The sequence below is a fragment of the Galleria mellonella genome, unplaced genomic scaffold (assembly GCF_026898425.1).
Source record: "Galleria mellonella isolate WM207_F2 unplaced genomic scaffold, CSIRO_AGI_GalMel_v1 utg800, whole genome shotgun sequence".
Lineage (NCBI taxonomy): Eukaryota > Metazoa > Arthropoda > Insecta > Lepidoptera > Pyralidae > Galleria > Galleria mellonella.
In genome coordinates, this window is record NW_026442158.1 from 410,504 (window position 1) to 438,498 (window position 27,995).

The following is a 27,995-nucleotide window of genomic DNA, read 5'->3' on the forward strand; positions in this document are numbered from 1 at the left end:
AAAATTTTTAAATATATTTGGATGAATGTTTGTTACTCTTTCACAAAAAAGACTACAGAATGGATTTAAATTAAATATGGTTGGCATAGATAGTCTAATTTAATTAACTCTAATTTAATACATTCTAATTGCACTCTAATTTAATACATGAGATAATTTACATACTGATTCACGCAGGCAAAGCCACGGTATATAGCTAGTGATTAAATATGTGCAGATATTTGAAAATTTATATTCGATCAGTACTATAGTATATAACTTTTAATAAAATTTTGTAAATTGTTCAAATATAAATATATATATATATATATATATATATATATTTATATATATATATATATATATATAATACATAATATACTTTTGAATATAAGTTTCGACAGTAGACTCGCGTGATACAATTAGTAAGTAAATACAATATTACTCCAATAACAAGTAATCGAATGATAAATGTAATAAATAAATTGCATCGCAATAAATGTAAGTACACTAAGCGAACTGTTAGCCGCCCATAAAAGAACATTATGTACACAGCCCAGACGGGTTTCAGTGCCGCCCAGCGTATCGATCGCCCAGTTATATAACGTTCCCGCGCACCCCACCCCACCCACATCGCGGGATACCTTTCACAGGCAGCTATATCATTCATAAGTGAGGTTCCGTAGTTGCCAGGGTCTGGAAACCTCTCGTCGGAACCCTAGTCTCTGGTCGCTGGCACCCACCGCGCAGGAACCCGCGCACTGTCCTATCATTTATCCCAGTTGTTATCGCTTCTCTACAGTGGTCGAACGCTTCGAAACTCGACGTTGTTTTGTTTTGTCGTGCTCAATGTTTTAAGGTAAGACTCATTTCATTGTGATTGTTTTTGAAGATTTTTTTTTTCATTGTCAACTATGTAGGATACCACGGTTATTGTTAATTGCAATCCTCACAATACTGTTTTTTATATCTCTCCAATCAATTACAATTGATTGTGAAAATGGGAAACAACGCAACTGTTGTGTTTTCACGAATAAAAAACAAAACATATCCACCACTCGAAATAATTGGATACGTTTTGAATTTATTTTTATTGATATTTAATAGTATTATAAGTAGATTTTTACTTAATACTTCTAAAATATAAATAAATGGAATAAAGAAATTATATTACGATATAAATTTTAAAACTAAATGGTAATCTCAACATAACAAAAATCTATTTATTTTTTATCAGTAAATACATAGTTTTATGTTGACTTGGCTATATATCTTGCGGCTTTTTCCGTGCAAATTAGTATATAAAGTATGTGTGTTAATCTATGGTAATCTAATTACAATGCGTGTATCTCAACCACGTTTACATTGCTGAATGGATTTTAATTTAATTTCAGTACCACATATGTTAGTGAAATTACATTAATATACGTTCAACAATTTAAACGTAATTGACTGAAACGCATATAAACAATTTAAACATTCTCAATAATTTTATAATAATAATCTTTATTTATTTATTTATTTAAATGAATAAATAATATATAAATATTAGTAAGATAATATTTTATTTTAAAACCCGAGACTAACATAAAACCTAAACATTCTTTGTGTTCTATACAAGGCATTAAATGCTGCCTACAACTGCTATAAATACTGACCTCCCCTCATCACCCCTACGTGAGTTTTCACTAATTACTATGAGCTAAAGCTATATTTATAAGTTACTATATACGTATGTTAATATAAATATAATTTTAATATGAGCTGCAAATGCTTTGTTTAAAATATTTCACTTTGTTTACAAATCTTTGAGAAGATTAACTCTAGGGAAATTTCTAGAGTAAATCTTCTATGTCATTTTTTTTAATAGGTCATAAATCACTAGAGGTAGACTTTGTACAATGGTCATTCGCTTGAGTACTTTTATCCCACTTGTGTTTCAGCTGCCTGTAACATATACGGAGGCATAACACTTAAGTTTTCAGGAATGAATAGGGTACGGTATGAAAGGGATTGTTAGTAATGGGTACTAAAATCCCTACTGCTAGTAATATACTTTATCAGGTCGATATCCATGCAATTTTCCCCTGGAAACCATCGTGGTTAATTCTTGTTGAATTCGCCAATCTTCTCTCACTAATTCTTCGCCAACGTATACCGATAGCGCAGGCGGGGTTACTTTTCCATTTTTGCCCACTAAAAAAAAAACCATTGACGCCAGAACAGTGTGAATCTGTGATGTCGGTTACCGCTTGCCTTTATGTCAACTGTCAATTTATTTGCTATAAACTTTTTAGTCATCACTTATTAGTAAATATTATAAATGCGAAAATGAGTTTGTTTGTTTGTTTGTTACTTCTTGGCGCCTTAATAGCTTAACCAATTGCTATAAAATTCAGTATACTTTTAATGGGTGATAATGATATGGTAACCCCGCCTGCGCTATTGGTATACACTGGCAAGGCACCAGTGAGGGATGATAGGTCAGGATAAAAGTAGGTGTGTTAGCCCATCGTGACGAATTCCAGTAGAAGTAACCAAGATGGTTTCCAGAGGAAACCGCGTGGAGGTCGACCTGATAGGATGTATTGCTAGCAATAAGGCAGTTAGACCCCATAACTTAAATTCCTTTCCCTCCAAGAAATTTTGTATACTTGGTATACGGGATGAAAAAGGTCATAGGCTACGTTTATCTTGGTCAAAGAACATACGATCACGCGAAGGAAGTCGCGGGTTTTTAAGAGTTGTTTTTTTTATTATTATTAGAGGTATCTTTAAATAGGTAATTTACATAATTAACGCTATCATTTACGTAAAATATGTCAATTCTATATGTATATATTATATTTGTTCCATTATCATGCAAAAACTACTGCACCAAATTGAATGCGGTTTTCACACTTGTATTCCTGAAGATCTAATTTAAAATTTGGTGTATATTTTATCTTGACATGAGATCTAGAAGTGGTTTGTTGCATTGGTTTTCTCACTACATAATTCCATGGGTACGAAACAAAGAATAAAAAAGTAGTATAAGATATATTAAATATTGTGATCATGTTATTTTTCCTTTACAATACTCGTGGTAAGGCTGACATGTTGGAATGACGTATTATTGAAGCTCCGATTACACGGGGATCGATTGAGAATATTGACAAAAATAAGCGTTAGCTATGTGAAGCGTATAACAGAACGATCATAGTAATTTGAAATCTAGTAGATTAAAGATTTAATCATATCTTTTATTTGTATATGGGGTCAGCTAATTTATTGCGTCTCGACTCATTGGGATCTTTTGTGCTTTCACCTATCTTATACTATCATTTTATAGATCCTATATGTTACCTTTGCGATGCTTCGCGGTGATTCATACGCATACTTACCAACAAATTGCACATCAGGTGTTCCATTGATGTTGATTCCTCACTGCACAATCTGCACAGTAGGTTCGAAGATAGACCCATCTTGTATAGAATAAGCCTTACTGGCATATGTCCAATTAAGGCACCAATTATGAGTCTTGCCTGTTGTCTGCCATTGCATTTTAGTTTGTAGTTTATCCCAACCGTCAGCCAGAGAGATTAAGGATAGTATAGATAGCATGCTCCTCCAAAATTCAAAGATTTAAAAATGTGTGAGTAAAAATATTTACAAGTTTTCGACCACGGAATATAGTATTCCTCTGGCCAGACCGCTTCTGATTGCGTTACCTGACAAACATAAAGAAAACACCACATCTGTACATGGTCACATACATTGAAGGAAAATTTTGAACGAGCATGCCATGTTAACGTAGACAATTTATACCTGCAGTTGGCATCATCTTTCTATGGTGTGAATGAACAATTTTTCCCAATATAGATTGGCGTAATAAATTCTTTACAAACATTCTGAGACCGCTTTTGTTCTACATTAAAAAATCACATCATTTTTATTCATATATAATGTTTTTTTTTTTTATTTCTGAAGTAATAAACCTCTCATCTGATGGTAAATGGTTATCGTAGCCTGTGAACACCAATTCAATGCCAGGGACATTACGCGCACATTGCCGTACCTGACGAAACCTCTTTACCCCTTTTTTTTAAAAAACCTTCTACTGTAGTTTCAATGAAAAATCTCGACGGGGAGCTCATTTTATAACCTAAACGTTCGTAGAAGGAAACATCTTTGAATCCGCACTGTACGCGATCATCCAGTCAATTCATTTTTTCATCGGCCATTATTCCATTAAATTTTCCAATAACAAAATTAATATTGATTTGTAACCTCATTATTTCTATTAAAACGAAATAATAATTAGATTTTTTTTGTGACGACGAGATGTTTCGTAAAGAAATTAATTAATCGGAATATATACATATATTCCGATTAATTTATTTATTTACTCTATATATATATATATATATATATATATATATATATATATATATATATATATATATATATATTATTTATATTTATAATAAGTTTACTATTGTAATCTTTTGGAGGAAACAATAAAGAGTATCTATCTATCTATATATATTCAAACACGGGAGGGCGAGGGATAGACAGCAGCGTTCCTTTAAAAATATCTCCAAAGCCTAACTACGGTTGTCGATCCGCCTGTCAAACATGACGACTATTGGTAAAACCCCCCTAGGGAAAGGCTTATGTTCAGCAGCGGACAGTTAAAAGCTGATATAATGATGATAATACTAGGTACGATGTTATATCCGAAGATCTAATATAGTATGTGGAACTGGTTTGCTAGTGGTGGTAATGGGTAAGGCTCTTATTTTCGCGTATCAAAATTCCGACGAACTTCTTGATATCAGAATTTATAGTAATGCTTTATTGAAAGGCAATACATATATATGATTCGATATCGTTCTTAACCAACATTACCACACCTTTAATTTCCATTAATTTTGAAGTCGCTTTCAAATTGCGCACTTCTTTAGAATTAATAACTCTTGAATTTTATAAGCGCTTTACTAATTTACCGTATCAGTAAAGCGAATTAGAATTTGGAATTAAAATTACTGGAATTTAATAAGCGCTTTACTAATTTACCGTGTTAGAGAAGTAAATTCTAATTTGAATTTTCATTTTTTATATTTATGAATGCTTTATTGCTAATTCACCGACACGATTTTATATCATTAAATATAAGAAAGCAAAATGTAACGCAGTTCTATGGAGACACTACTGTTAAGTCCCGATGCTTTTTATTTTGGCATTGCATATTTGTTTCGACATCTTTTCATCTAAAATTCTTTTCACGTGCCTGAACCGTAGCACGACCTTTCTCATTTATATCTCATATGAATATGAATAATATATTACCTATATTTTATATATTTTACTTCGGTTGTATTTACAGTGTAGGTAGACACTCGAGAAGACGAAAATGTCTTGGGAATACTGAAAAAGCTTTCACGTTATAGCCATAATGCGTAAAAGGGACCTATTGTGAAGTGAAATGATAAATAGACATTACATGCCAATCCCCACTACATAGAAAAAGCCTTATATTGAATTATTCTCATATTATTGCTTACTTTCAATGTGGCTATTGTATGATTTCTTTTTATAGGAGCATTTATAAAACCTTTTTAGCCGATTTATTTTTGCTACTTTAGTCTTATAATTGTTTATATATTTATATTTGTTGATTTCACTAGTGTTACAATCTTTCGGAATTGTTTGATCAGCTTTTTATATTAACACCCGCTCACTATGTAGTTTTTATTGTAACAAATTTTGAATTGTTAATCTTTGTTGGGTGGCCACTATACAAGTTCGCCTAACGTGGAGCCCGTCGCTCCACGTTATATGTAGTATCATGATATAATGTATTCGTGACTAAATTAAAGTCTGATCTGCCAGTGTATTGTATTAAAATTTAGCTTTATTGTAGCTGTATCTTATGTTGGTAATCCTATAAATAAATAAATAGCATGGTACTACAATCAACATGGTATTTTGTGATTGTAAGTTTGTGTTATTGTCAAATAATAAATTTCTATTCCATATCTTAATCTTTTAAGATATTACTATGATCAGACCTTTTAAATAACGCCGCAAAATCTTATCGCGACAATAATAAAAATTGATGAACGATTTTAAATTATTCTTGTAGTCTGTAACTAAGCCTGTAAGTTATAGACATTTAATATGATATATATTTTTATTTGTGCAACTTGAAATGTAAACTAAAAGGCCAACTGATGGGAAGTGGTAATATTGGGGAGAAAGGGATTGTTAGTAATGGTGTGAGAATCCCATTGAAGCAATATACTTGCATGGCTGTGTTTCGGTTTCGCGGTTAAGGCGTGAATTTACTATCATGGTTAATTCCTGATGAATTCATCATGATGGCAACGCATGTTTTCATTCTCATCTATATTCTGTTATGTCCATGGTACTGCTCATGTCTATAGGCGCACGGTTACCACTTTTCATCACCCATCAAAAAAAAAAGTGGTAATATTTATTTATAGATAAAATACATGCGTTATTTCTAAGGATTACGTTGTTATGCCCCCATGCTCTATAATTTCACTACTATGATACTAAAATTATTTGAGATATGTGTCAAACTGAAATACGAGTATAACTATGCAGTAGCTTATGAGCAAGAACATAAACGGAACAGAAATATAAATTCATAACATTGTAATGTTTTATGTACAGAGAGCAGAGTTTTGACTTACCTAGAATCATTGGTAGTAAGTACTTCCAGTTTATCCCACGCGAAAAGAATCTTGTTTCCTATTTCCAGAATACAAAAGGCCGGAGGTCAAAAAGTACAGCATCTAAATTTTTAAAAGAGAATTGAGGATTTAATTAAAGCATAGATGTTACAAAGATATATTGTTTCAAAAGCAAGTTCGAAAAAGAAGGAATTATGGATTCATCTTTATTTCTGTGCTTATGTTACGCGATCTTTTCCAATTTTGAATGAACTTTGTTAATTACATATTGTTGTAATCGATTCGTATTTTTTAGTTAAATTTGTCGCACTTAAAGTAATAAGTTTCGGGGAGCAAAAACCTGTTTCTGTAGTTTAGCACTTTACATTCATTAACTACAATTCTTCTTGAAATTTACTTCCGTATTATTATAATTGGTGTCATTATGTGACACTATTTTTTTTTATATTTTAATGTAATAATAACCTTTTAATTAGGTCGAGAAAGCTGGACTAGTTTCGGGACTATTCAGGACCCTTAATCGTGAGCGGCTGTAACGCGTGGGCGAACCTGACATAACTTTTTTTTAGTACGTTAACATGTGTAAATTGACACGACAACATGTTATATTATATTATGTCCATATAAAAGTGTCTATTACGTTTGATAAAGTATAATGGATACCTTCATAACGCTTTTATGTAGCACCTATTTCTGTGACGACCAATAATATAGTAACATAAAACTCTGTTGTCTTTGTAGGTACTTAGAGAAAACATACATTTTGCGCAATAAGATTTATTCTACGTTCATTCTTCTATACTAGCTGTTTAACGACTTTGGTCGCGTGAATCAGTTTATACCAGGGATGGCCGACTGACTAGACGCACTACTGTTTACTGACGAAACCCTATGCGATTTACCAATTATGTACATAGTTCTTGAAATCTCAAATGAAACAACATACTTAGTTCAGTACACAATTATGTAGTATTGTAGTAGTTTTTATTTTATTAAGTGGAAAAACATAAAACCGAAACTTATTCTTAGTAAGTACTTATTTATATTAGTATGAGCATTGCGTCTGAGCATCTTTTGCTAGATTAGCAAAATATTATACATATTTTTTTGCCTTGCCACGATCAACTGGACTAATAGTCGCGATCAATCGGTTGGTCACCTCTGTATAATAATAATAATAAACTCTTTATTGTGCACAGTAGAGATGTATACAAGGAGTATTTATACAGAATGTGCATATACAAAAGGCGGCCTTATCGCTAAAAGCAATCTCTTACAGACAACCTGTATATAGAGTATTCTATGTGTTAAGTAATGTCTATGTGCTTTCGGTATAGATTAGGCCACCCCTTACTTTCCTATGGGCGTAGGCGACTAAAGGAACTTAATGATAGAGTGATGGGCAGCAGCCCAAAACACCTCTAAAAGCCTAACTGCGATCGCCAACACTCCTACCAATCCTGGCAACTACTGATAAAACTCCTCTTATGTGGACGTCTTATGTTCAGCATTGGATAGTTAACAGCTGAAATGATGATGATGTGTTAAATTAATTACGTGTTAGTTATAAACTAACCGTGCACCAAATTTCATTCAAATTCTCTTAGCTCTTAAACGTGTTTGAGTAACATGCAAACATTTTTACAATTTTTTATATTTAGGTAACTAATAGGTTATATTTGCTAGTTGCAAGAGAAAAACAAAACTAATTTCTATTTAATTTCGTTTCCTTTTTATTAGTATAAAAATAGTTCATACTGTTTTAATAACGTTTGACGAGTCTATTCGAACCTAAAATTTTGCGTACGCTCTATTTTTAGCTTTTAAAACTTAATTCCATTCTGGAATACCACGCGTACGAAGTCGCGGACAAAAGTTAGTGAGTAATATACACTTATAAGTAAAGGTTTTACACATAGGTACTTGATTATCATTTAATTATATTGTATCTAATCTAATCTAATATTATAATTATTATCCTTATTAATATTATAAAAATGTGAAAGTGAGTTTGTTCGTTTATTACATATTAGCGTTTTAACGGCTCAATAAAACGTTTTAAAATTTCATATACGCATACCCCCTTATTCATAAAAACGTTAAACCACTTATAAATCATTATATCCTTTCAATTTCGCTTGAATACTTTATAACTATTATTGATTAGAAGACTGTTATCATTGTGTTCTCTTTTATTTAATATGTATATATTGTATTTAACATATATATATACAATATATAAATGTATATATAATGTTTATGTAAATATTTATTTTAGCACTACTACTGCCCATTCACTACTTCCTATGCCACTGTGTTAGGTTGACTGGAATGAAATCTTTTTTAGAGATAACTTCACCTTTGCTAACTCTGTTATTAATTTGTTGTTATAATGGTATACGCTGGCAGGGCACCAGTAAAGGATGACAGGCGAGAATGAAATTAGGGAGTTAGTATTTGGGTTGGAGAAGGTCGTAGGCTTTTTTCTAGCCACGTGAACGGAGTCACGGGTAAAAACTAGTATTTATATATCTTAATGTAATTAAGGATTTCTTTAATATGTAACCTTAAAGTTTCTACTTTATGGTTACATATTAAAGGAATCCTTATATATAAAGTATAAGAACATTCTAAATTACCGTTAGAGAGTGAAGTAAATGTACACCCATTTATTTATTACAGTAAGTAAATAAGTATCAAGTAAATTATGCCACCTCAGAAAGTGCTTAATTCAGATTCACGACTTTATTACTCAGGGGTGTTTAATAGACAAAAGACGAGAAAATTAATACGTCCCGCTATTGTTTATAGCGACGGAGAGGGGTGGAGTCTTTGCGACAAATTTGAGGTGAGAAATATAAATCAATAAATGGAAAACTTAATTTTGGAAACAAACATTATGATCTAACTTGAGTACCAAATAATTTATATAATGCCTCTTTTGTATGTTGTCAAAATGAAATCGAAATTATTTTAAGGCAGTGTTTTATTTGGAAAACTAAACATTATTTCCAAAATGACATAAATTGAAAATAAACAAAAAAAAAAAAAGATTTTATTAAGCTTAACTTCCGTTACGTTAATTCTTTTTGACAAAGAGATTACAAGACACGGGTAATCATAACATCACAGTTCTCAGAAATGGAAGCACATGAGCTACTATGAATATCATAATGTATTTTGTGATATGGTGTCTAAAGGCTGGCAACACACAAGCAACTCCTCTTGTATGATGTTCATGGGCGACGATAGCCGCTTTCCATCAAGTGGAGCGTCTACTCGTTTGCCTGCCTAACAATAAAAAAAATTCCACAGTGGTGTTCATGTCTATAGTCTACCACTTGGCTGGCCGTCATATTATTTACCGTTTCAAATTGCATAAAAAAATATTAGTCATATTTTTTATTTCCTTCCCTCAAATATATTTCCAGTGAGTAAACCCTTTGCATGTTGCGACCCATAACATAAATGTAAGAAACTGTGTTTTATTAAGTTATAGCCGTCTCGTCGACTATCCATTTAAAGTGTCCTCGTGTTAGGATAAATCGTTTATTCTGTCGGGGTGGATTCTGTCCCGCAGGAAACGCAGTTTGATACCGAGTCTGACGCGACACGGAGAAGGGTGAGGGAAATATGGCGTGATAATTCTATGGATTTTCCTTATTGCTTGTTGTTTTGCGTTTTAAATTAAAGCGTAAACAAATATAAACAGAATCATTTAAGCAAAATTAATTATAAAATATTAGCCTTATTAATGTTTAATCATAATTGAGTCGATGCTTTAATTACATGTACGTATACTTACATTTAATATTATGGTTGCCTTGGTTATATATTTATTTATTCGTTATTACATATATGTATACATGGCGGACTTAATATTAAAAGCAGTCTCTCCCAGTCAACCATAGGGAAAGTGTCAGTATACTCGAATGCGGTACTAGTAATTATCGATATACACACGTACTAAAATTACATATGTATATGAACGAATAAATATATATAAATAACAAATACTTACACTAATATAAAATATACTATATTATAGACGAAAGCAAGAATAATATATAATACTTTTACTTTAATATATATACATTTTCAATCGACTTCAAAATGGAGGTTTCAATTTCGGTTATATTTTTTGTTTGTTACCTCATAACTGCGTCGTTCATAAAAGGATTTGGAAAAATGTTTTTATATCTAAAAGAATATACTTTCAGATTAGTTACATAGAATTTTTATCAAAATCGGCTCAGCAGTTTAGTTTTTAAATCAAACTAATTTTGACACGATTGAACTCAGTGTCTTTTTATTAAACTAAATCTTAAACTACGACTATATAAGTACCATTATGTGTAAATTTATAAACTGAGTGTGGAAGGTTGTAAAGGTGTAAGTAACAATTTAACTGATGTACAATTGAATAAAATTTAGTTCAAAGATGGAAGTTTCTTATAGTAACCCTGGATCATCATATCATTATCTTTATACCAGCCTTTAACTGTCTACTGCTGAACATAAACCTCTGGAGAATTTTTGCCAGTAGTTGCCATGCTTCGCATGCGGATTATGCTTTAGAGATGTTTTAAGAGGGATGCTGCTGCCCATCATTCGCCCTCTCTTAGTCGACTATTACAACACCCATGGGAAAGGAAGGAATAGCCGTGTGGCTCCGATTAACCCTGGTCACTAACTACGGCTAACACTGGATATAGATCAGTAAATAGATATAGGATATTTTTTATTATTTCTAAAATATATCTACAAAATAGAAACTATAAAGATAGAAACTGAATTACAGATAATGAGTAAAAACTTATAGTAATTTTATCAATCATAACAACCTATTTTTTTACTGATATGTATATAATTATAATTTTACTAGATAATAAGTAGAAAAATTTTACGTCCCAAGAGTTTATTTCGAATCCACACCTACCAGCTTTCCAAGCCGAACGCATTTTCAGTTAAGTTCTATAACTAATATTATCGGTTGGCAAGTTTCTAATTTCTTAACCATTCAAACAAAGTTGCATGCATTTTAAAATGTGTTTTTTTCTGTCTCTTTATAGTGACCGAAGTCATGAGCGGGAGGTGGCTATGGACAATAGCCGCATGGGCTGTGGTGTGCGTAAGTGCCGACCGTGGAGGTTCTTCTCTGCGGGGCGCACTTGAAGCTTTGCAGCGACGGCAACGAGGTCGCATGCACGGACCTCTTGCACCTTTACCTGATTACGATACTCCTATCTATGAATTCGTACCGCCTCAAGGATATCCAGGTAATTTGAAATATATTTGTTTGCAGTTACTTATATTATTTTTTTGAGATTTTATAATTTGGTTTACTAATATACTGGTAAATTAATATACCCGTTTTAAATATTAGCTATAATTATGATAGGACAAGTTAAAGTTTCAGTTCTGTTTATATTTCAGATTCAGACTACGGCGTAGATGTTGAGGATATTGAAGATGAATCTAATCCGAAATATATTATCAAACTTTTAGACGATAATGACAGACCTCCTGAAACTTATGAATACAAATTAATCAAAAAGAAAAACTTGCATCCAGAGAGTATTAAGAAGGAATCCGCTTTCCGCGAGAGAAGTCATCATTCAGATAACGAAAGACTTCGAGATTTGTTTATGGATAAAAATGAAATTGAAGAAAAAAAAGAGGCACAAGAAAAATCCGAAAATGATGCCGAATATGCATTATTATTAGGGCAACTTTGGTCAAAATATAAATACAATAAAGAACATTCCAACAATGCTGAGTCTGCTCCACAAGGAGTAGTTAAGTTGTATAAAGAAAAAATTGTGAAGAAACGATATCCAGAAAATTGGGGACCGATAGCATTCAAGAGAAAGCGAAGTTCAGACTCTGATGTTAATCGCCCAATTTCACCTGATTTTAATATTGATAGAAATCATGCTGATATTTCGACAGATCCTAATTACAATAGTTATGAGTTAACGGATGATGATAAAGATGATCTAAGAGAAGAATATGCAATAGCATTCCAACCGTTGGATGATGATACTCTATCTGATTTGGCTGATGAGGATCAGTATTCTTACGATTCAATTGAAAAACGATTTCCTGTAACAAAACGTAGTAGTGGTTCTGATAGTTATAAAGTACCCAAAAAAAGATTTGTTCCAAATAAGAAAAAAACATTCAGAAGTAGTTCTGGCACTGATCCAAGAATTATAAAAGATTTATCAAGAATATTTGGGGAGTCTGAATCGGATGTTATAAAAAATCCCGTTAAACGTAGTAGTGAACACGAGCAAAGTTCACATGATGTTAAACCACCAATACTAACTTCACCAAATGGAAACTCTACCCATGAGCATCACAATATTACCGAACATGATGATAATAGTCATGAACATCATGGGCATAATATACATCATCCTGGGATGACGGGCAAAGAAGAAGAAAACTCGGATCACCATAATCAGGATGAGAAAGAAAAACCAATAAATATTAAAAAGAAATCTATCGACTGGTCAGACTACTTTGGAATAGATAAACGTAATAAGAATTCAGTACCTTTTGTCAATGGCTTAACTCAAGATAGATTGAGAAAACAATACTTTGATACCTTTAACAAAGAAGTTATTTATCCTACAAATACTTTTAGAAAACATAATAACGTTAAAAGAAATTACGTGCAATCAAATCCAAATGAGGAAGCTGACCTTCAAATAGATAATTCACAAGCTATTGCAGTTCGTGACGATAACAAAAGGAATACAGTTTCTGATAGTGATGCAAAATTAGATAATATTGATAGAAAATTAAAGACAATGGAAGGTCTTATTGTTGACGAAGCGTTACATTATTCGAATGTGGGTGAAGAACTTGACTCAAAGGAAGAACAAGAAATGAAAGAAAAACTATTATCACGCCTTGCAGCTGCTTATAGTTTGGAAAAAATGAGAAAAGCCCTAAAAGAATTTAAACAAAGCTTGCAAACTCAAAAGCCGGAAAGTGTTTTGGCATCTTCTCCAGTTCCTGTCGATGAGATAAAATCGAAAAGGGTAGCTGTGAAAAAGGAAAAAGTGGATATTAAAAGTAACGAAATACCATCATTTAATAAAGGAGAGGACTCAAATGATGATTTTGAAAGTGAACAAGGGGCTGGTCATTATTTAAATGGTAAAATGGAAGAACAATTTTCTGAAGGATACATGGGTGGTAGTGGCAGACATCGAACTCCTGCAATTTCTACAGGTAAAATAACGCTATATTTAAAAATAAAAATATGTAAATATTCATTAATGTAAATATAGAGTAAAGGTGTATTAGCGCAAAATATACAAAGGATGATTGATGAATATTTATTTCAGTGGGTGCTGCTGGCTCTTGTCCTGTTCTTGCAAAGATAATACAACGCTGCCGTGGAGTGGATTTACTGGCTGGTGATCGCGGACAGCTATTTCTACCTTTGTGTAGCTTACATCAAATTTGTTACCTATGCGTAAGTTTTATATATTGTGTTTGTATATAGTATGTAAATTTTAAATTTATGTATTAAATAGAAATACAATTAAAAAAGAACATATAAGAAGAGTATATATTACTCTTCTACGAATATATTATTATATATTTAATATAATAATATATACGTAGTAGTTTTATACGAGTATATATTATTCTTCTTCTACGTGTATTACCAGAAGAAGACTTTGTAAAAAAGTCATTTACTTAGGCACCTCTGTACCATTCGTGTTTCTACCGTGAAGAAATTGTGTTTGCATGGCTGTGTTTCGATTTGAAGGCTGGGATATGGCAGTGAATTTACAGGGCACAGAGGAATAACACCTGAGTTCTCAGGAATGACAACGCATGGGGGGTATCATAGGCGAAGCAGTATACTCTGTTATGTCGATGGTACTGCTCATGTCTATAGGCGACGATTACCACTTTCCATCAGATGAGCCGTCAGCTTGTTTGCCATTCTAAGTTGCATAAAAAAATATTAAATAAGCATAATAGTGAAAAAATTATAATAATTCTCCTGAGCCATAATTAATAATTGGAAATTATATTACTAAAACTAAAAATACCTGTAGGACTTGCAGATCATTAATAAATTAAAAGTGATTGTATAAGGCATATATGAATAAATTACTTTTCTCCTATTAATAACAGGGAGAGGCGCCACCGACAACTTGCGACTTAGTCTTTCTATCGGAAGCTGATACCACATGTGAGGGCGATATGGGTTGCCAGAGAGCAGCACGATCAGCTCTTATGGCATTACGAGAATTACATGACAGCTTAGCTGATGAATTAGACGGAGAATGTGAAGCGAGCCCCTGTCTACCAGCCACATTGAAGCTAAACGTTGGTTGGCAACGCGCCCTCCAACGATAAACTGAGAATTATAAAAAAAATCGATTTGTCCAGAAAGCATTGAAACCATGCCGAACGTGAAGTTTGAGTCACGCTGTCATAGATGACAATGTTCAAGCTTTTAAGGTCCGAATGTGATTCGGTCTTCATTTTAATTACTTACATTGATGACATCTCACTTCTTGCATGAGTAACCAAGTTACTTATTTGTCATGTAAAGTTTGAATAGTAATTTTACTAATTGTCACTGTACCTTCAGAAATATCATTTCACCTATAGTTAGTAACTTATGTACCTAGTTGAAGTTGTGTTTCGTAATATTCGTGCGTGTCTAACCAGCCATAGACGCGTAGGGATATATAGATTTAAGGTTCTCACAAGTTGATCTCAACAGTTATATTTACAAGTATTAGCGTGTTTTATCCGCGAAACTGCTACGCTTTCATTGTTAAATGTAATTTGAATATTATAATTATATTGTATTGAGCGTTGTATGAACTTTTGCTATATGTTTTTGCAGTCATATTTCTGATACGAGTAGTTTATCGATTCGATATTTTAAATGGAGACAGGACTAGATGTTAATATTTATTGTAAGACATGTTTATGGGTGTATCTTATGAGATGGTATTTTATCGTTGTTAAGTACATATATATATTTAAGTATATCGGCGTAAGGATCGAACTATTCACATTTGGTGTAATAAATGTTATTTCAATTTTAATATGGGAATAATATAAAATAAACTTATACCAAGTGTATAAAATATTAAACCAAAAATATTGTCCTTAAAATTCGATAATCATTTTACATTAAGTATATATTTAATGTCTATATTTTCTTATTCTTTTAAAATAAAATAATTACTAAAATTAACTATGTACGTTGATATTGTAAGGGATGATATGCTTTTGTATTGCTTCGACAGATCTGTTCAGAAAGACATATGGTCCATTATAAACGTATCAAGCTCAAGTTGAACATTGCAAAGCGCGTACTAGCTCTAGAGCGGCACTTTAGACTATACTAGGACAATAAAATAATAAAATTTCGGTTTACAAACGGCTAATTCTTAGTCTAATAAATTATCATATGTAAGAGTGATTCAATAAGCACTCTATCATCAAGTCTTCCGGTCCAATTTGGCTTCGAATGGTGTCCAATGTACTCCGGAAACCGACTGTATTGTCACAACTCCTGAAACTTTACATATTGTATTTGAATATTTAAAAAGTGTTAGAAAATACATATGGATGAAATTTAGATAGAACATTAATGAATGTTTATCCTATATACTACGGTGGATATTACCGTTCATTTTAAACGACTTGAATGTTATCACTTTATTCGTAAAATGTTCAAGAATGTACTTACCTAACACATGAGTATAAATGGTTTTCAATATGGCGTATATTTACTTCCCATTCCTAGTTTTGTTTCATTTCCCTAAATTCTCAGTAATTTACCTTTGCACTTTATAACATTTGAAGATATTGATCTACAAATTGAATCCAATAATGATAAAATCACACATGATTGCTAATTAATTGTAAAGACCACGCCAAAAATGTAAGAATGGTGACAAGATTAATTATAGAAACAACACGAGATCAAGAAGAATCACCAACTTGGTGATTCTCTTGATATCGTGTCGTTAACAAATTGGCAAAAATATAACATACACGTATGTATAAAAAACCAACTAACCCCCTAATACCAATGAGTTATTCTCAGGTGAGGATCGAATTACATTACTTAGTTATCGTGACGAATTCATAAGGAAGTCACTACGACTGCTTCCAGAGGATACACCATCGAGTTTTCTTTTTTTAATGGATAATAATGTACCTCGCCTGCACTAGCGGTGGCACCAATGAAAGATGATGGGTGAGAATGAAAAGGCAGGTCAGTAAGCCCATCGTGATGAATACGCTTGAAATTCAACACGATGGTTTCTAAGATGGATGTCCGGAGTTCGATCTGACAGGATTTATTGCTAGCAATAAGAGCGCATAATGTTGAACGCATAATCTCAACTTCAACCAAAAGGTTGAGATACCGATTATTAATAATTCTCTTTTCTACGTTTAACAATATCACTAAAACAATTTTACAATTATTACAACATTACAACCTTTCATGTTATGTGGTCCCGGCATAGAATGGGCCACACCTTCCTTTTTCGTGGGTGTCGTGAGAGAAACTTAATGGTCTAACCGTGGTAGCCAACCCGCCTGTCAAACGTAGCAACTACAGGAAAAAACTTTCTTATGGGAGAGGCTTACGTTCATAGTTAACGACTGATATGATGAAAGCTTTACATCGCGTGCATATCGACCTTACATAGAGTGTATTGCTGGAAATGGAGACGTTAATACTAATGATCTATTTATTTATTTAATGCATGTACGTAATGTACATAATAAAGTTGAGTTGTTACAATATTCTTATGTAGAGTAAGTACATGATGATATTAGATTACTAATAATACTCTACCCCGAGGCTGATATATTGTAAAGCGAAGTACTTTTACAAATTCATTGATATTTACCGCTTTATTTATAAAAAATTCAAATTTCTCCAACTGATTTTAGCTACTGAATTGTTTTGTTCTTTTCTTTTGCGCTCAATTTTCAATTTGATAGACAGTGGTAAAACAGTGTAATTTTTTTATACAACTTAAAATGGCAAACACGCTAACAGTTCAACTGATGAAAAATGATAACCGTCGCCTATAGACATGAGCAGTACCATGGACATAACAGAGTGTACTGTTACGCCCATGATACTCCCATGCGTTGCCATTCCTAAGGTGTTATTCCTCTGTACACTGAAAATTCACTGCCATATCCCATCCTTCAAACCGAAAAACAGCCATGAGAACACAACTCTAATTTAAACCATTAGTATCCTTTTAAAGGAATATCATTTTTATACTATTATGGTAACAGACAAGTCATCATCATCTTCCTATCCTTATCCCGATTATTACTTGGGGGCGGCGTAATATGATTTTTATCCATATTACAAAAAGATTCAGCTTATAGTTTTACGACCGGCCGCCTGCCTGACGTCAACCCTTTGGGAAAAGGATTGAGGAAAAAAGGAAGAGAACGATGGAAATGCGGAAAGGAAATTGGTAAATAAGAGAAATAAGGGACTTATGTGAGAAAGGAAAAGGGGGATACTACAGTTGCGGAAAGGGCTGGGACACTGCATCGGATCGGGAGTCCGGGGTCGCATATCCGTATATCGCATATTCTAGAATTGGACTGATTTCTAGAGAAGGACGCCCCTGACGCATAACAGACTAGAACGAAAATTTATTGTTCTTTTTGAAAAACCCTATACTAGTCTGTAGTGAATATTTAAGATATATATTCTATTTTTTAAAAATGCCTTTGTCTGAAATCATTACTTTTACCGGTGAATTCGAGTACCATTTTTGTCTAATTTTGGCAAACTTATTTGAATTTCCGTTGTCAGAAGAATTAATATCCTTGAAATATAAAATTAAACATTTTATAAAATGTTACATCAGGCAGATCAAGAAAGTAGTTGGTGTCGTGTCGCATCAAGAGGTGAAGAGACTCGCCGAAAATTGTAGTGAGTGGCAAGAGCTCCACCGACAAGAGCGCAGCTCTTAAATAGAATAGATAAATATAAAATGCTGTCTTTTGTATAAATCGGGAATATCGAAGTTTTTGGAGATTCAAAGTTGAAAGGATTTATAAACTTCCAACTTCAAGTTCCCAACGTTAATGACGTGTATAAACTCTTATCCCATTATTCGTTAAAACGTCAAACCTCTCATAAATCCGTTTAAGTTACTGAACTGTTTTGTCTCTTTGAAGGTAAATTCGTAATTTGAAAGAAATTGACAAAACAGTGTAATAATTAAAATAGGTTCGTAGCAGATTTTAGGTTTTATGAATAAAAGGATTTTATTATCTCATTTATACAACCACACTGTCAATTTACAATATATACATAGGTAATTTGTAATAGGTAATCTGTGTTTGTAATAGTTTGTGATAGACACGTCACAAACTATTGAAAGCACACAACTACTTTCAATAGCTTGTGATGTTTATCTTGAGCGTATTGCACTGTGTATAACGATTTGTAGGTATAGGTACCCAGAAATTTTTTATACATATTTATAAAGATATATACTGAGGATGACGTTTCATGACCAGTATAAAAATAAAAATCTATATAGTTAGTTCCGTATCCGTATAGTTAATTAAAATAATTCATATAGTTGATATATCAAATTAAGCTTCATAAAGAAATAACAATACAAATGATGATTTATAGAAAAATGTTAAATTTCACTAAAAGTTTAAGATCTAAATAATTGGGTGAATTTATTTGGTTTTAATTAACAGTAATTATAATACCAATTTACCATTATGTTATAAATGAACAACATTTTATTTTATGTAATATAGAATGGCAAACAAGCTGACGCCCCAAAGAATGGAAAATGGTAGCTATCGCCTATAAACATTAGCAGTACCATGGACATAACAGAGTATACTATTTCGTCCATGGTACGTCCCATTCGTTGCCATTCCTGAGGACTCGGGTGTTATTCCTCTGTACCTTGTAAATTTACTGCTATATCCCACCCTTCAAACCGAAACACAGCCATGGAAACACAACTACTTCACGGTAGAAACACGAATTGGACAGGAGTACCCAAGCAAACAACTTTTGTACAAAATCTCCCTCTGATAAAGTACATGAAAGTACTTCCTAGAAATTTCCGTAAAACTTTAAGTATTATAATTAATATAATAATTATTGAGGTACATTTAGACTATCGGCGACTGGACATAGATAAATTCATAATGATTATATCTTTTATAGATAACTCGATAAATATACTCAAACACGTCGATAACTCAGTATCGCAACAATTTGTGACAACAAAGAACATTATTGCTGTTATTTTTGTACAAATATATAATTCATATGATTCATAAACTGATTGGAATTGATCCTTTATTGATATTCTTTGTGAATTACCTAACTTTAAGAAAGAATAAATTGTGAAATGGATATAAATTCAACGAGACAAAGAGTATCCAGTCTCGGTGTTGATAATCTGGCAGCTACACAAGGTGAGTGTTCATTACAAACTACCGTAAACTGTGTTAAAAACAAGAACTACGTACTTACAAAACTACTAACGTTTCTTTATCACTGATATGAATAAAAAAACAGTTTTACATGTCTGTAACCTCATCCTTAGAAAAAAAATTGATATGCAATTGTCAGTAATTTATTTAGGCTTATATATTTCATTTCGAATTTTAAATTTTTTCTAAGCGTTTTAAAGAGTATTCTTAAGTACTTTTCTAGTTCAAGTAAAAAAAAAAAACCAACCGCCTATATGTATCTTACATTCTTACCTCAAATTTAAGTACAAATGTCGTTTTTATTGGCGCGGCTTATAAATTTGAATTGAGTGTTTTCGGTAATGCGACATCATCTGTGTACACTTACAGCCGTTCGGTGACATCATTTGCTTATAATTGCATTATTGTAGGCCCACAATTAGTAGAGTTCATATCAACAGAGGGAGATTTTATAAAAAAAAGTACTCTGCGTAGGTCCCATTACGTTTCTACGACATTGTATGCCTGTGATTCGGTTTGAAGGATGGGATATTACACTCTTAATTACCCTTAGTACAATTTCATTTAGTAACACGCTACGAAGATATTTTAATATCACTTTAATCCCCAAGAATAACAATAAAGTTACCATAGACATCACAGTATATTCTGTGTTCGTATGACCCCGGTATAGAAAGGGCCACCCCTTCTTTTCCCGAGAGTGTCGTAAGAGGTGACTAAGGGAACTTAATAGCCAGGGGATAGGCAGCACCGTAGTTGATAAACCGCCTGCCAAGCATGGTTACTACTGGCAATACTCGCCCAAGGGGAAAGCCTATCCTCAGCAGTGGACAACAGTTAATTTTTTTATGCAACTTAGAATGGCAAACAAGCTGACGACCCACCTGATGGAAAGTAGTAACCGTTGCCTGATATGATGAAGTTTTAATGCATTTATGAGTAAGAAATCACTCTCCTTTGGATGGGCCGTCAGCTTATTTGCTATCCTAAGTTATATAAATACTATCCTATGCCCATAAATTCATTCACGTGACCGGGATATATTAACTGACTGCAATAAAAAGTAAGTCAAATTTCATAACCATTTATTGAGGCGTTGAAACGTCAAGTGGTAACAACAAACAAACTCACTGTCACATATATAGTATATAAAAATATATAAATTGACAGTTATGTCCGCTATTATTCATAAGCCTGAATTGTAAAAAGAAAGTTTGCCTTTGCAATTGCTAGAAGATAGCGTAATGACAGTTTACCAAAGACAGACTGTACAAAAGTCTTTTATTCCCATTCTTGTCTCTACCGTGAAGCAGTTATGTTTGCATGGCTGTGTTTCGGTTTAAAGGATGGGATATGGCAGTGAATTTACAGGGTACAGAGGAATAACACCCGAGTCTTTAGGAATGGCAACGCATAGGGGTTATCATGGGCGAAACAGTATACTCTGTTATGTCATGGTACTGCTCATGTCTATGGGGGACGGTTGCCACTTTCCATTAGGTGGGCCGCCAGCATGTTTGCCATTCTAAGTTGGAAAAAAGTTGCCTTATTTGTAATAGCATTGTGTATTCAGTGTTGTTATTACCTACATATAATATACCTACTTTTTACATTTCAATTATAATTCTTACATGCAGCGGATCATATTCTTATGATTTGTATAATATGATATCTACATCCATTTTTAGGGTTCCATGCCAAAATGCCACAAATGTACCTTATCGCGCAACTTTTTATATTTATTATAGCGATATATTTCAGCAGCTACTTATGCTTTTATTTTAAAGGAATACTTATAAATAATTATTGTAAAAAATGTTTAATAGTTATTATGTGTGTGGGATACGTTTCATAAAAAAATAACAGATTTTTTTTTTTTATTTTAAAGAGGTATTCAAAACATACTATATACAATTTGCGTACACATTAATTTTAAGTACAGAATTCTCAACTTGAATTCTATTCACAATTGACCGGTTTTATTTTTCTTCAAGTCAGCTCTTGTTACAACATTCTAATGATGATAAACAGTGGTGACATATTGTATTGTAAACCCATTTTTTAGTTAAAGCTTTGACTAAAACATGGGCCGTTTTGTTTCAGACAATGGCTCCACATTAAAACCAGAATTAGTTATAAATATTCAACCTCAAGCAAGTGGTAAGTACCCATATTTCAACTATATAACTTAACAATACAAATATATATATATATATATATATATATATATATATATATATATATATATATATAAACATTTCTGTTTGCCACATATTGTCTCTTATTTAATAATATATTATATTGATGTCATAATATAGGAAAACTTGTAATGATGGAGAGATGGACAGATGGATGAATGGGATGAATGTTTGTTACTCTTTCACGCAAAAGTACAGAATGGATTTAAATGAAATTTAAAACATGAGTCGGTTATATACTAATTTAGCACATAGGATACTTTATATATTGATTCACCCGGGTGAAGCTGCGAGATATAGCTGGTTAATAATAGATTTTTTTTAATGGATGATAATGAAATGGTAACCCTGCCTGCGCTATCGGTATACACTGGCGGGGCACCAGTGAGAGATAATAAATGAGCTTGAAAGCAGGTCAGTTAGCCCATCGTAACGAATGCAAGAAGTATTAATCACAATGGTTTCCAGGGGGAACCGCGTGGAAGTCGACCTGACTTGTTAATTACTCCACATTACTAATAATCCCTTTCCCCCCGGTTAATAATAGTTTTGTATCTATGTAAATATTAGGCAACACACGTGCAGCACTGCCGGTATCTACTTTGGACTGGAGCACCAGCAACACTCGGGGACAGTTCATTCCTGTACACGGCCTTGACTTCCTTATCGGAGTTTCTAGCTTGCTTATCCAACAAACTGTTGAACTGGATGATTGTAAGTATAGATCTGTCATTTCATATATAAGAGTTTGATCTCTTCATGATTTACGTGTCAGATCATTTAAACTACACACTTATCAATTTATTTATATTAAAAATAAGTGTCGTCAATAAAATCGCGTACGTATAATATATTTTATATTATACGAAATTGTAGGAGACTATATTAAGTAAAGTATATTTATATAGAGTAATTATATTGTTTATTCCCTAATGTCTGTGATTTAGATTTTCTTAATTAGTTTTCTTATTACGTTTGATTAAAATATGCAAGAGTATTTTTTTTTGCTAATTCTAATACATTCAATACAATACTAGATGAGTTTTAATTAATTTAATAAAAATCTATGAATGACCAATATCAAAATTCTAAGTGTCGCATATTTTTTCAAGTTATTGTTTTATTTTTCTTTTTGCTTTTGAAAGGTTCCGCGATTGATCACGATCTCACCTGTTGGAAAGCGATGATGTTAAATTTTATTAAACTCCAATCACAATTTGAAGCAAATTTTTTTTTCTATTTAATATTTCCAGTAACTTCTAAAATCGAATCGGAAAACCGTTACATTGTAAGGGTGCCTCACGGAGAAGCTTTGTACATAGCGAGCGAGACGTCCCCAAAATCAATGAGATGTCTGTGCGGTCCTGGGAGGCCCTTCGTGATGCATCTCCATGATAATACGAGACAGGAAGCTCTGGTGCTTCACCGGAGACTAGCGGCTGCTTCTTGCTGCTTTCCATGCAGATTGCAGGTTATTTAATACATTCATATTTGACGTTGTTTTAAGACTTCTATATATTGACATTATTCCACTACGATTTCTACTCTAAGAGTACTCATCACGTTCTTCTGAGAAGTACATTTTATACTACGTCTATGACTCAAATAATCTAAGGAGTTAAGTGAACATTTGCATAATTTTATATCTATATTTTACGCGTGTGTTTTTTTCTAATTAATAATTCTAATTGCATTATTGCAAGAGAAAGGAAACTCTCTCCTTTATATACATATATATAATGTGTATTATATTTTACAAACACTTTTTCCCTATGAAATAATAAACTTAATTGTGTTGCTCTGAAAAAAGAGTAATTTATTATTAACAATTGTTCTGAATTATTACTTAATTAATTTATTAATATATCGATATTACACAACTCACCTGAAAATAGAAACAACATTTTACGCTATTATTTCAAGAATTAAAAACAATTTAAAATATTATATTGGCCCAAGTGAGAGGCTAAGCGCGGAAAATGGAGTCCTTTTCACATTATATTAATAATAATTATAAGCAATTTAATATATATAAATCTAGATACTTCCTCGTGAATGACAATGAATGACAAGTTATTCTGATAATTTGATTCAACGTCTATTACGCGCCAAATTAAAATTAATAAATGTCAAAAGACTTTATTTACATATATATAAGATAGATAATATATACAAGAGAGATGTTCTTATTCTTCTTCCATATATATAAGTATTCGAAACTATTTATTTTTATATTTTTTATAGTTTTTTATTATTATATTTGCCGTTAATAGGCCACTGCTGTATATAGGCCTCTTCCCATGAGGGAAGTTTTGCCAATAATTGCTATGCTTAGTAGGTGAGTTGCCAACCGCAGTTAGACTTTGGTACTGTTTTAAGAGGAACGCTGCTGCCCATTCCTCGACCACTGAGTTCCCTTAGTTGCCTCTTACGACACCCACGGGAAAGGAAGGTGTGGCCCATTAAAAAATACAAATTCTGATGAAAAACATTATATTTTTTTAAAGGAAATGAAAGTGATAACCCCGCCCGGGGACTACGTGGGTCGAGTGCAGCAACAGTGCAGTTGGATGCCGCTGTACAAGGTACGAGACATCCACGACGACGTGCTGTTCGTGATCGAAGGCCCCGCCGCACTGACGAGGAGCGCGCTCATGCTTACGGAATTCAAGGTTATTTCTTTACAAGACAGAGTAAGAAACAGTGTGATTAGAGAGAACTGTGGACTGAAAGATATAGTGACAAAATCTAAAAGGAATGTTGCGTTGGCTTGGCCATTTGGAGAGGATGTATGAAAGAAGAATTACAAAAGAGATTTATCGAACAAGAATGAATGGAGATGTCGATAGGGGCCGCCCTAGATGGACGTATATCGACCAAATAGGCGACGTTCTGAAGAAGGGCCAAATTAAAAGTACCCGTAACCGGCGAGCGTGTATGAAAAAATTGATGAATGTGGAAGAAGCGAAAGAGCAATGTTTCAATTTGAAGAGCGGGATATGGCAGTGAAGTCCCAGGTACAGAGAAATAACACCTGAGTCAGGAATGGCAACGCATGGGGGTATCATGGGCGAAACAGTATCCTCTGTTATGTCCATGGTACTGCTCATGTCTATAGGTGACGGTTACCACTTTCCGTCAGCTTGTTTGCCATTCTAAATTGCATAAAAAAGAGTACTTAATTATTTTCGAGAATGTACGTTCTCGTATATCAGTATATCCGTATCTTTGTCGCGATGTGCAGTTAAAACAGTTTAATTTATTGATGAAAAAAGTAATTACCTTTTTCATCAATGTATTATAGTATATATATTATAGTCAAGGTATAATATTCATAAAAGTAGTAAAACCTACTCAAATGCTTTTAAGACGTTTGGACTAGAAATGTAAATATATTTTTTTATTGGATGAAAATGGAGTGGTAACCCCACCTGCGCTAATGGGATACGCTGGCGGGGCACCAGTGAACAGTGTTTGATGAGGATAAAAACAGGTCAGTTAGCCCATCATGATGAATTCATCAGGAATTAATCATGATAGTTTCCAGGGGGAACCGCGAGGAGGTCGACCTGGTTGGATATATTGCTAGCAATGGAATTCTTAGTCTCCATTACTAACAATCCCTTTTCCCCCCAGAAATGTAATTATTAAAAATACACATATTTATTAGTTATTTTGTATAAGCATGATTGAAGTAAATATCCAAACAATAAAGGTAATAATATTAAGGTTATTATAATTATTAAAATAAAAAAATCAATAATGGTTAGCTCTTGCTAAGTGGTAATTAATTAAAATAAATTATGCTATTGTAATTAACAATTTAAATTCTCATTTATTAGCTAGACATTTTAACCAATTAAAAATTATATTTTCTTCAACAGATTATGTCAGCTGACTCTCTTCGGGAAGTGGGCAAAATAGCCCACGGATGGGACCGAGCATTGAATAGTTTCGTAACTACCCTGCAGATTCCCAACACGACTGTGCAACCTAAACATAAAGCGCTACTATTGGGAGCCATATTTCTTTTGGTATGTTTTATTTATTTATAGTCATATGTCAGTAATAGATTTTGGGGTAAGCCTACTAAGTTTACCCCAAACTATCAGATCCTTGTCACTAAAAACAGATGTTAAAAATGTAGAACAATGACTCTAGCTCGAAATCTTAATGTTTCCACATTTAATACAGGTGCATCTTTATTTATAAGTACTAAGTAAATCTATTTCATCGCTCTTTTGCTAACTACCCCTTATATTATATAAATCTATTCGGTTACTAATTCCCCCTAAGATATAAGTATAAATTATAGCTAAATACCTCCATACACACTTATTAACTTAAATCTAAAACTAATTTTTAATCCAGTCGCCTATTAATCACTTACTTTTAAAAGTTAAATCTATTAAGTTATTAATTACCCCCTATTAATGTTATTTTCTAAATAATTCTCTTTTATTGTTAATAACTTACTTAAATATATTTGATATTTTTAAAAGCTGAATTATTTCGGTCGTCTGTTACCGCCTTTTTTTAAACGTTAAATACATCTATTGAGTCGCTATTTAATTTTATTATTGCCAATTAATTCGTAAAACCTTCATTTTGCATGGAATTGACATTTAATCATTGTTTGCAGAATAATTTTACATTAATTGAAAGCAAAATTACTTTCCTAAATTGCACAAAAGGTTTTTTGTTTGAGAGTTCTTTGTACTTATTTATTCTTCCTTATAAAGTTACGTGATATTTGTGCTTGTATTTATTCTATACTATCGGCCCGCCCCGGCTTTGCACAGGTGCAATGCTCATACTTAATATATAATACTACAGAGCGATTTAAAAATTAACCTTACCGACTAAAGTACGAATGTGTTTATTTAGGTTATCACATTAAACTTTAAAATTATCAGTGTTTCTCTACTATATTATACATGTATTATACATATAAACCTTCCTCTCGAATTCTCTTGAATTGAAAAAAAAAACCGCATCAAAATCCGTTGCGTAGTTTTTTTTTTATACAACTTAGAATGGCAAACAAGCTGACGGCCCACCTGTATAGACATGAGCAGTGCCATAGACATAACAGAGTATACTATTTCGCCCATGATACCCCCTATGTGTTGCCATTCCTGAGGACTCAGATGTTATTCCTCTGTACCCTGTAAATTCACGCCATATCCCACCCTTCAAACTGAAACACAGCCATGCAAACACAACTGCTTCAACCTTCTGCTTGAAACACGAATGGGACAGAGGTACCCAAGCAAACGACTTTTGTGCTAAGTCTCCCTCTGATAAAAAATGTAAGTCTGGTAAGTTTTAAAAATCTAAGCATACATAGGGACAAACAGCGGGAAGCGACTTTTTTATATTATGTAGTGATTGTGGTACTAGTAAATATATATAAACTATGTATACATATATACTAACCGTTCTTTATTGTTACAGGAATATACATACTTTATGAAATCGAAGTCCAGTTGTTTACGGTTTAACTGCTGCTGAGTTTATTGTTTATTATAATATTAAGACTTTTAATGTTGTTACATTGTATTATATAATTAAATTATATGTCTCGTTGATTTAACAA

General features: G+C 32.8%; 1 protein-coding gene across 1 annotated transcript; it reads left to right on the forward strand.

Annotated features, from left to right (window-relative positions):
• The first annotated feature begins 641 nt into the window (after positions 1-641).
• Positions 642-27,995, forward strand: LOC113522408 (uncharacterized). The gene is made up of 13 exons (XM_052901805.1): positions 642-838; positions 11,753-11,959; positions 12,117-13,925; positions 14,042-14,172; positions 14,847-15,070; positions 15,571-15,587; positions 20,097-20,180; positions 22,302-22,358; positions 22,967-23,110; positions 23,650-23,867; positions 24,904-25,068; positions 26,281-26,430; positions 27,854-27,995. Exons 2-13 carry the CDS (start codon positions 11,764-11,766, stop codon positions 27,908-27,910), a joined length of 3,252 nt encoding a protein of 1,083 aa, XP_052757765.1. The 5' UTR covers positions 642-838; positions 11,753-11,763; the 3' UTR covers positions 27,911-27,995.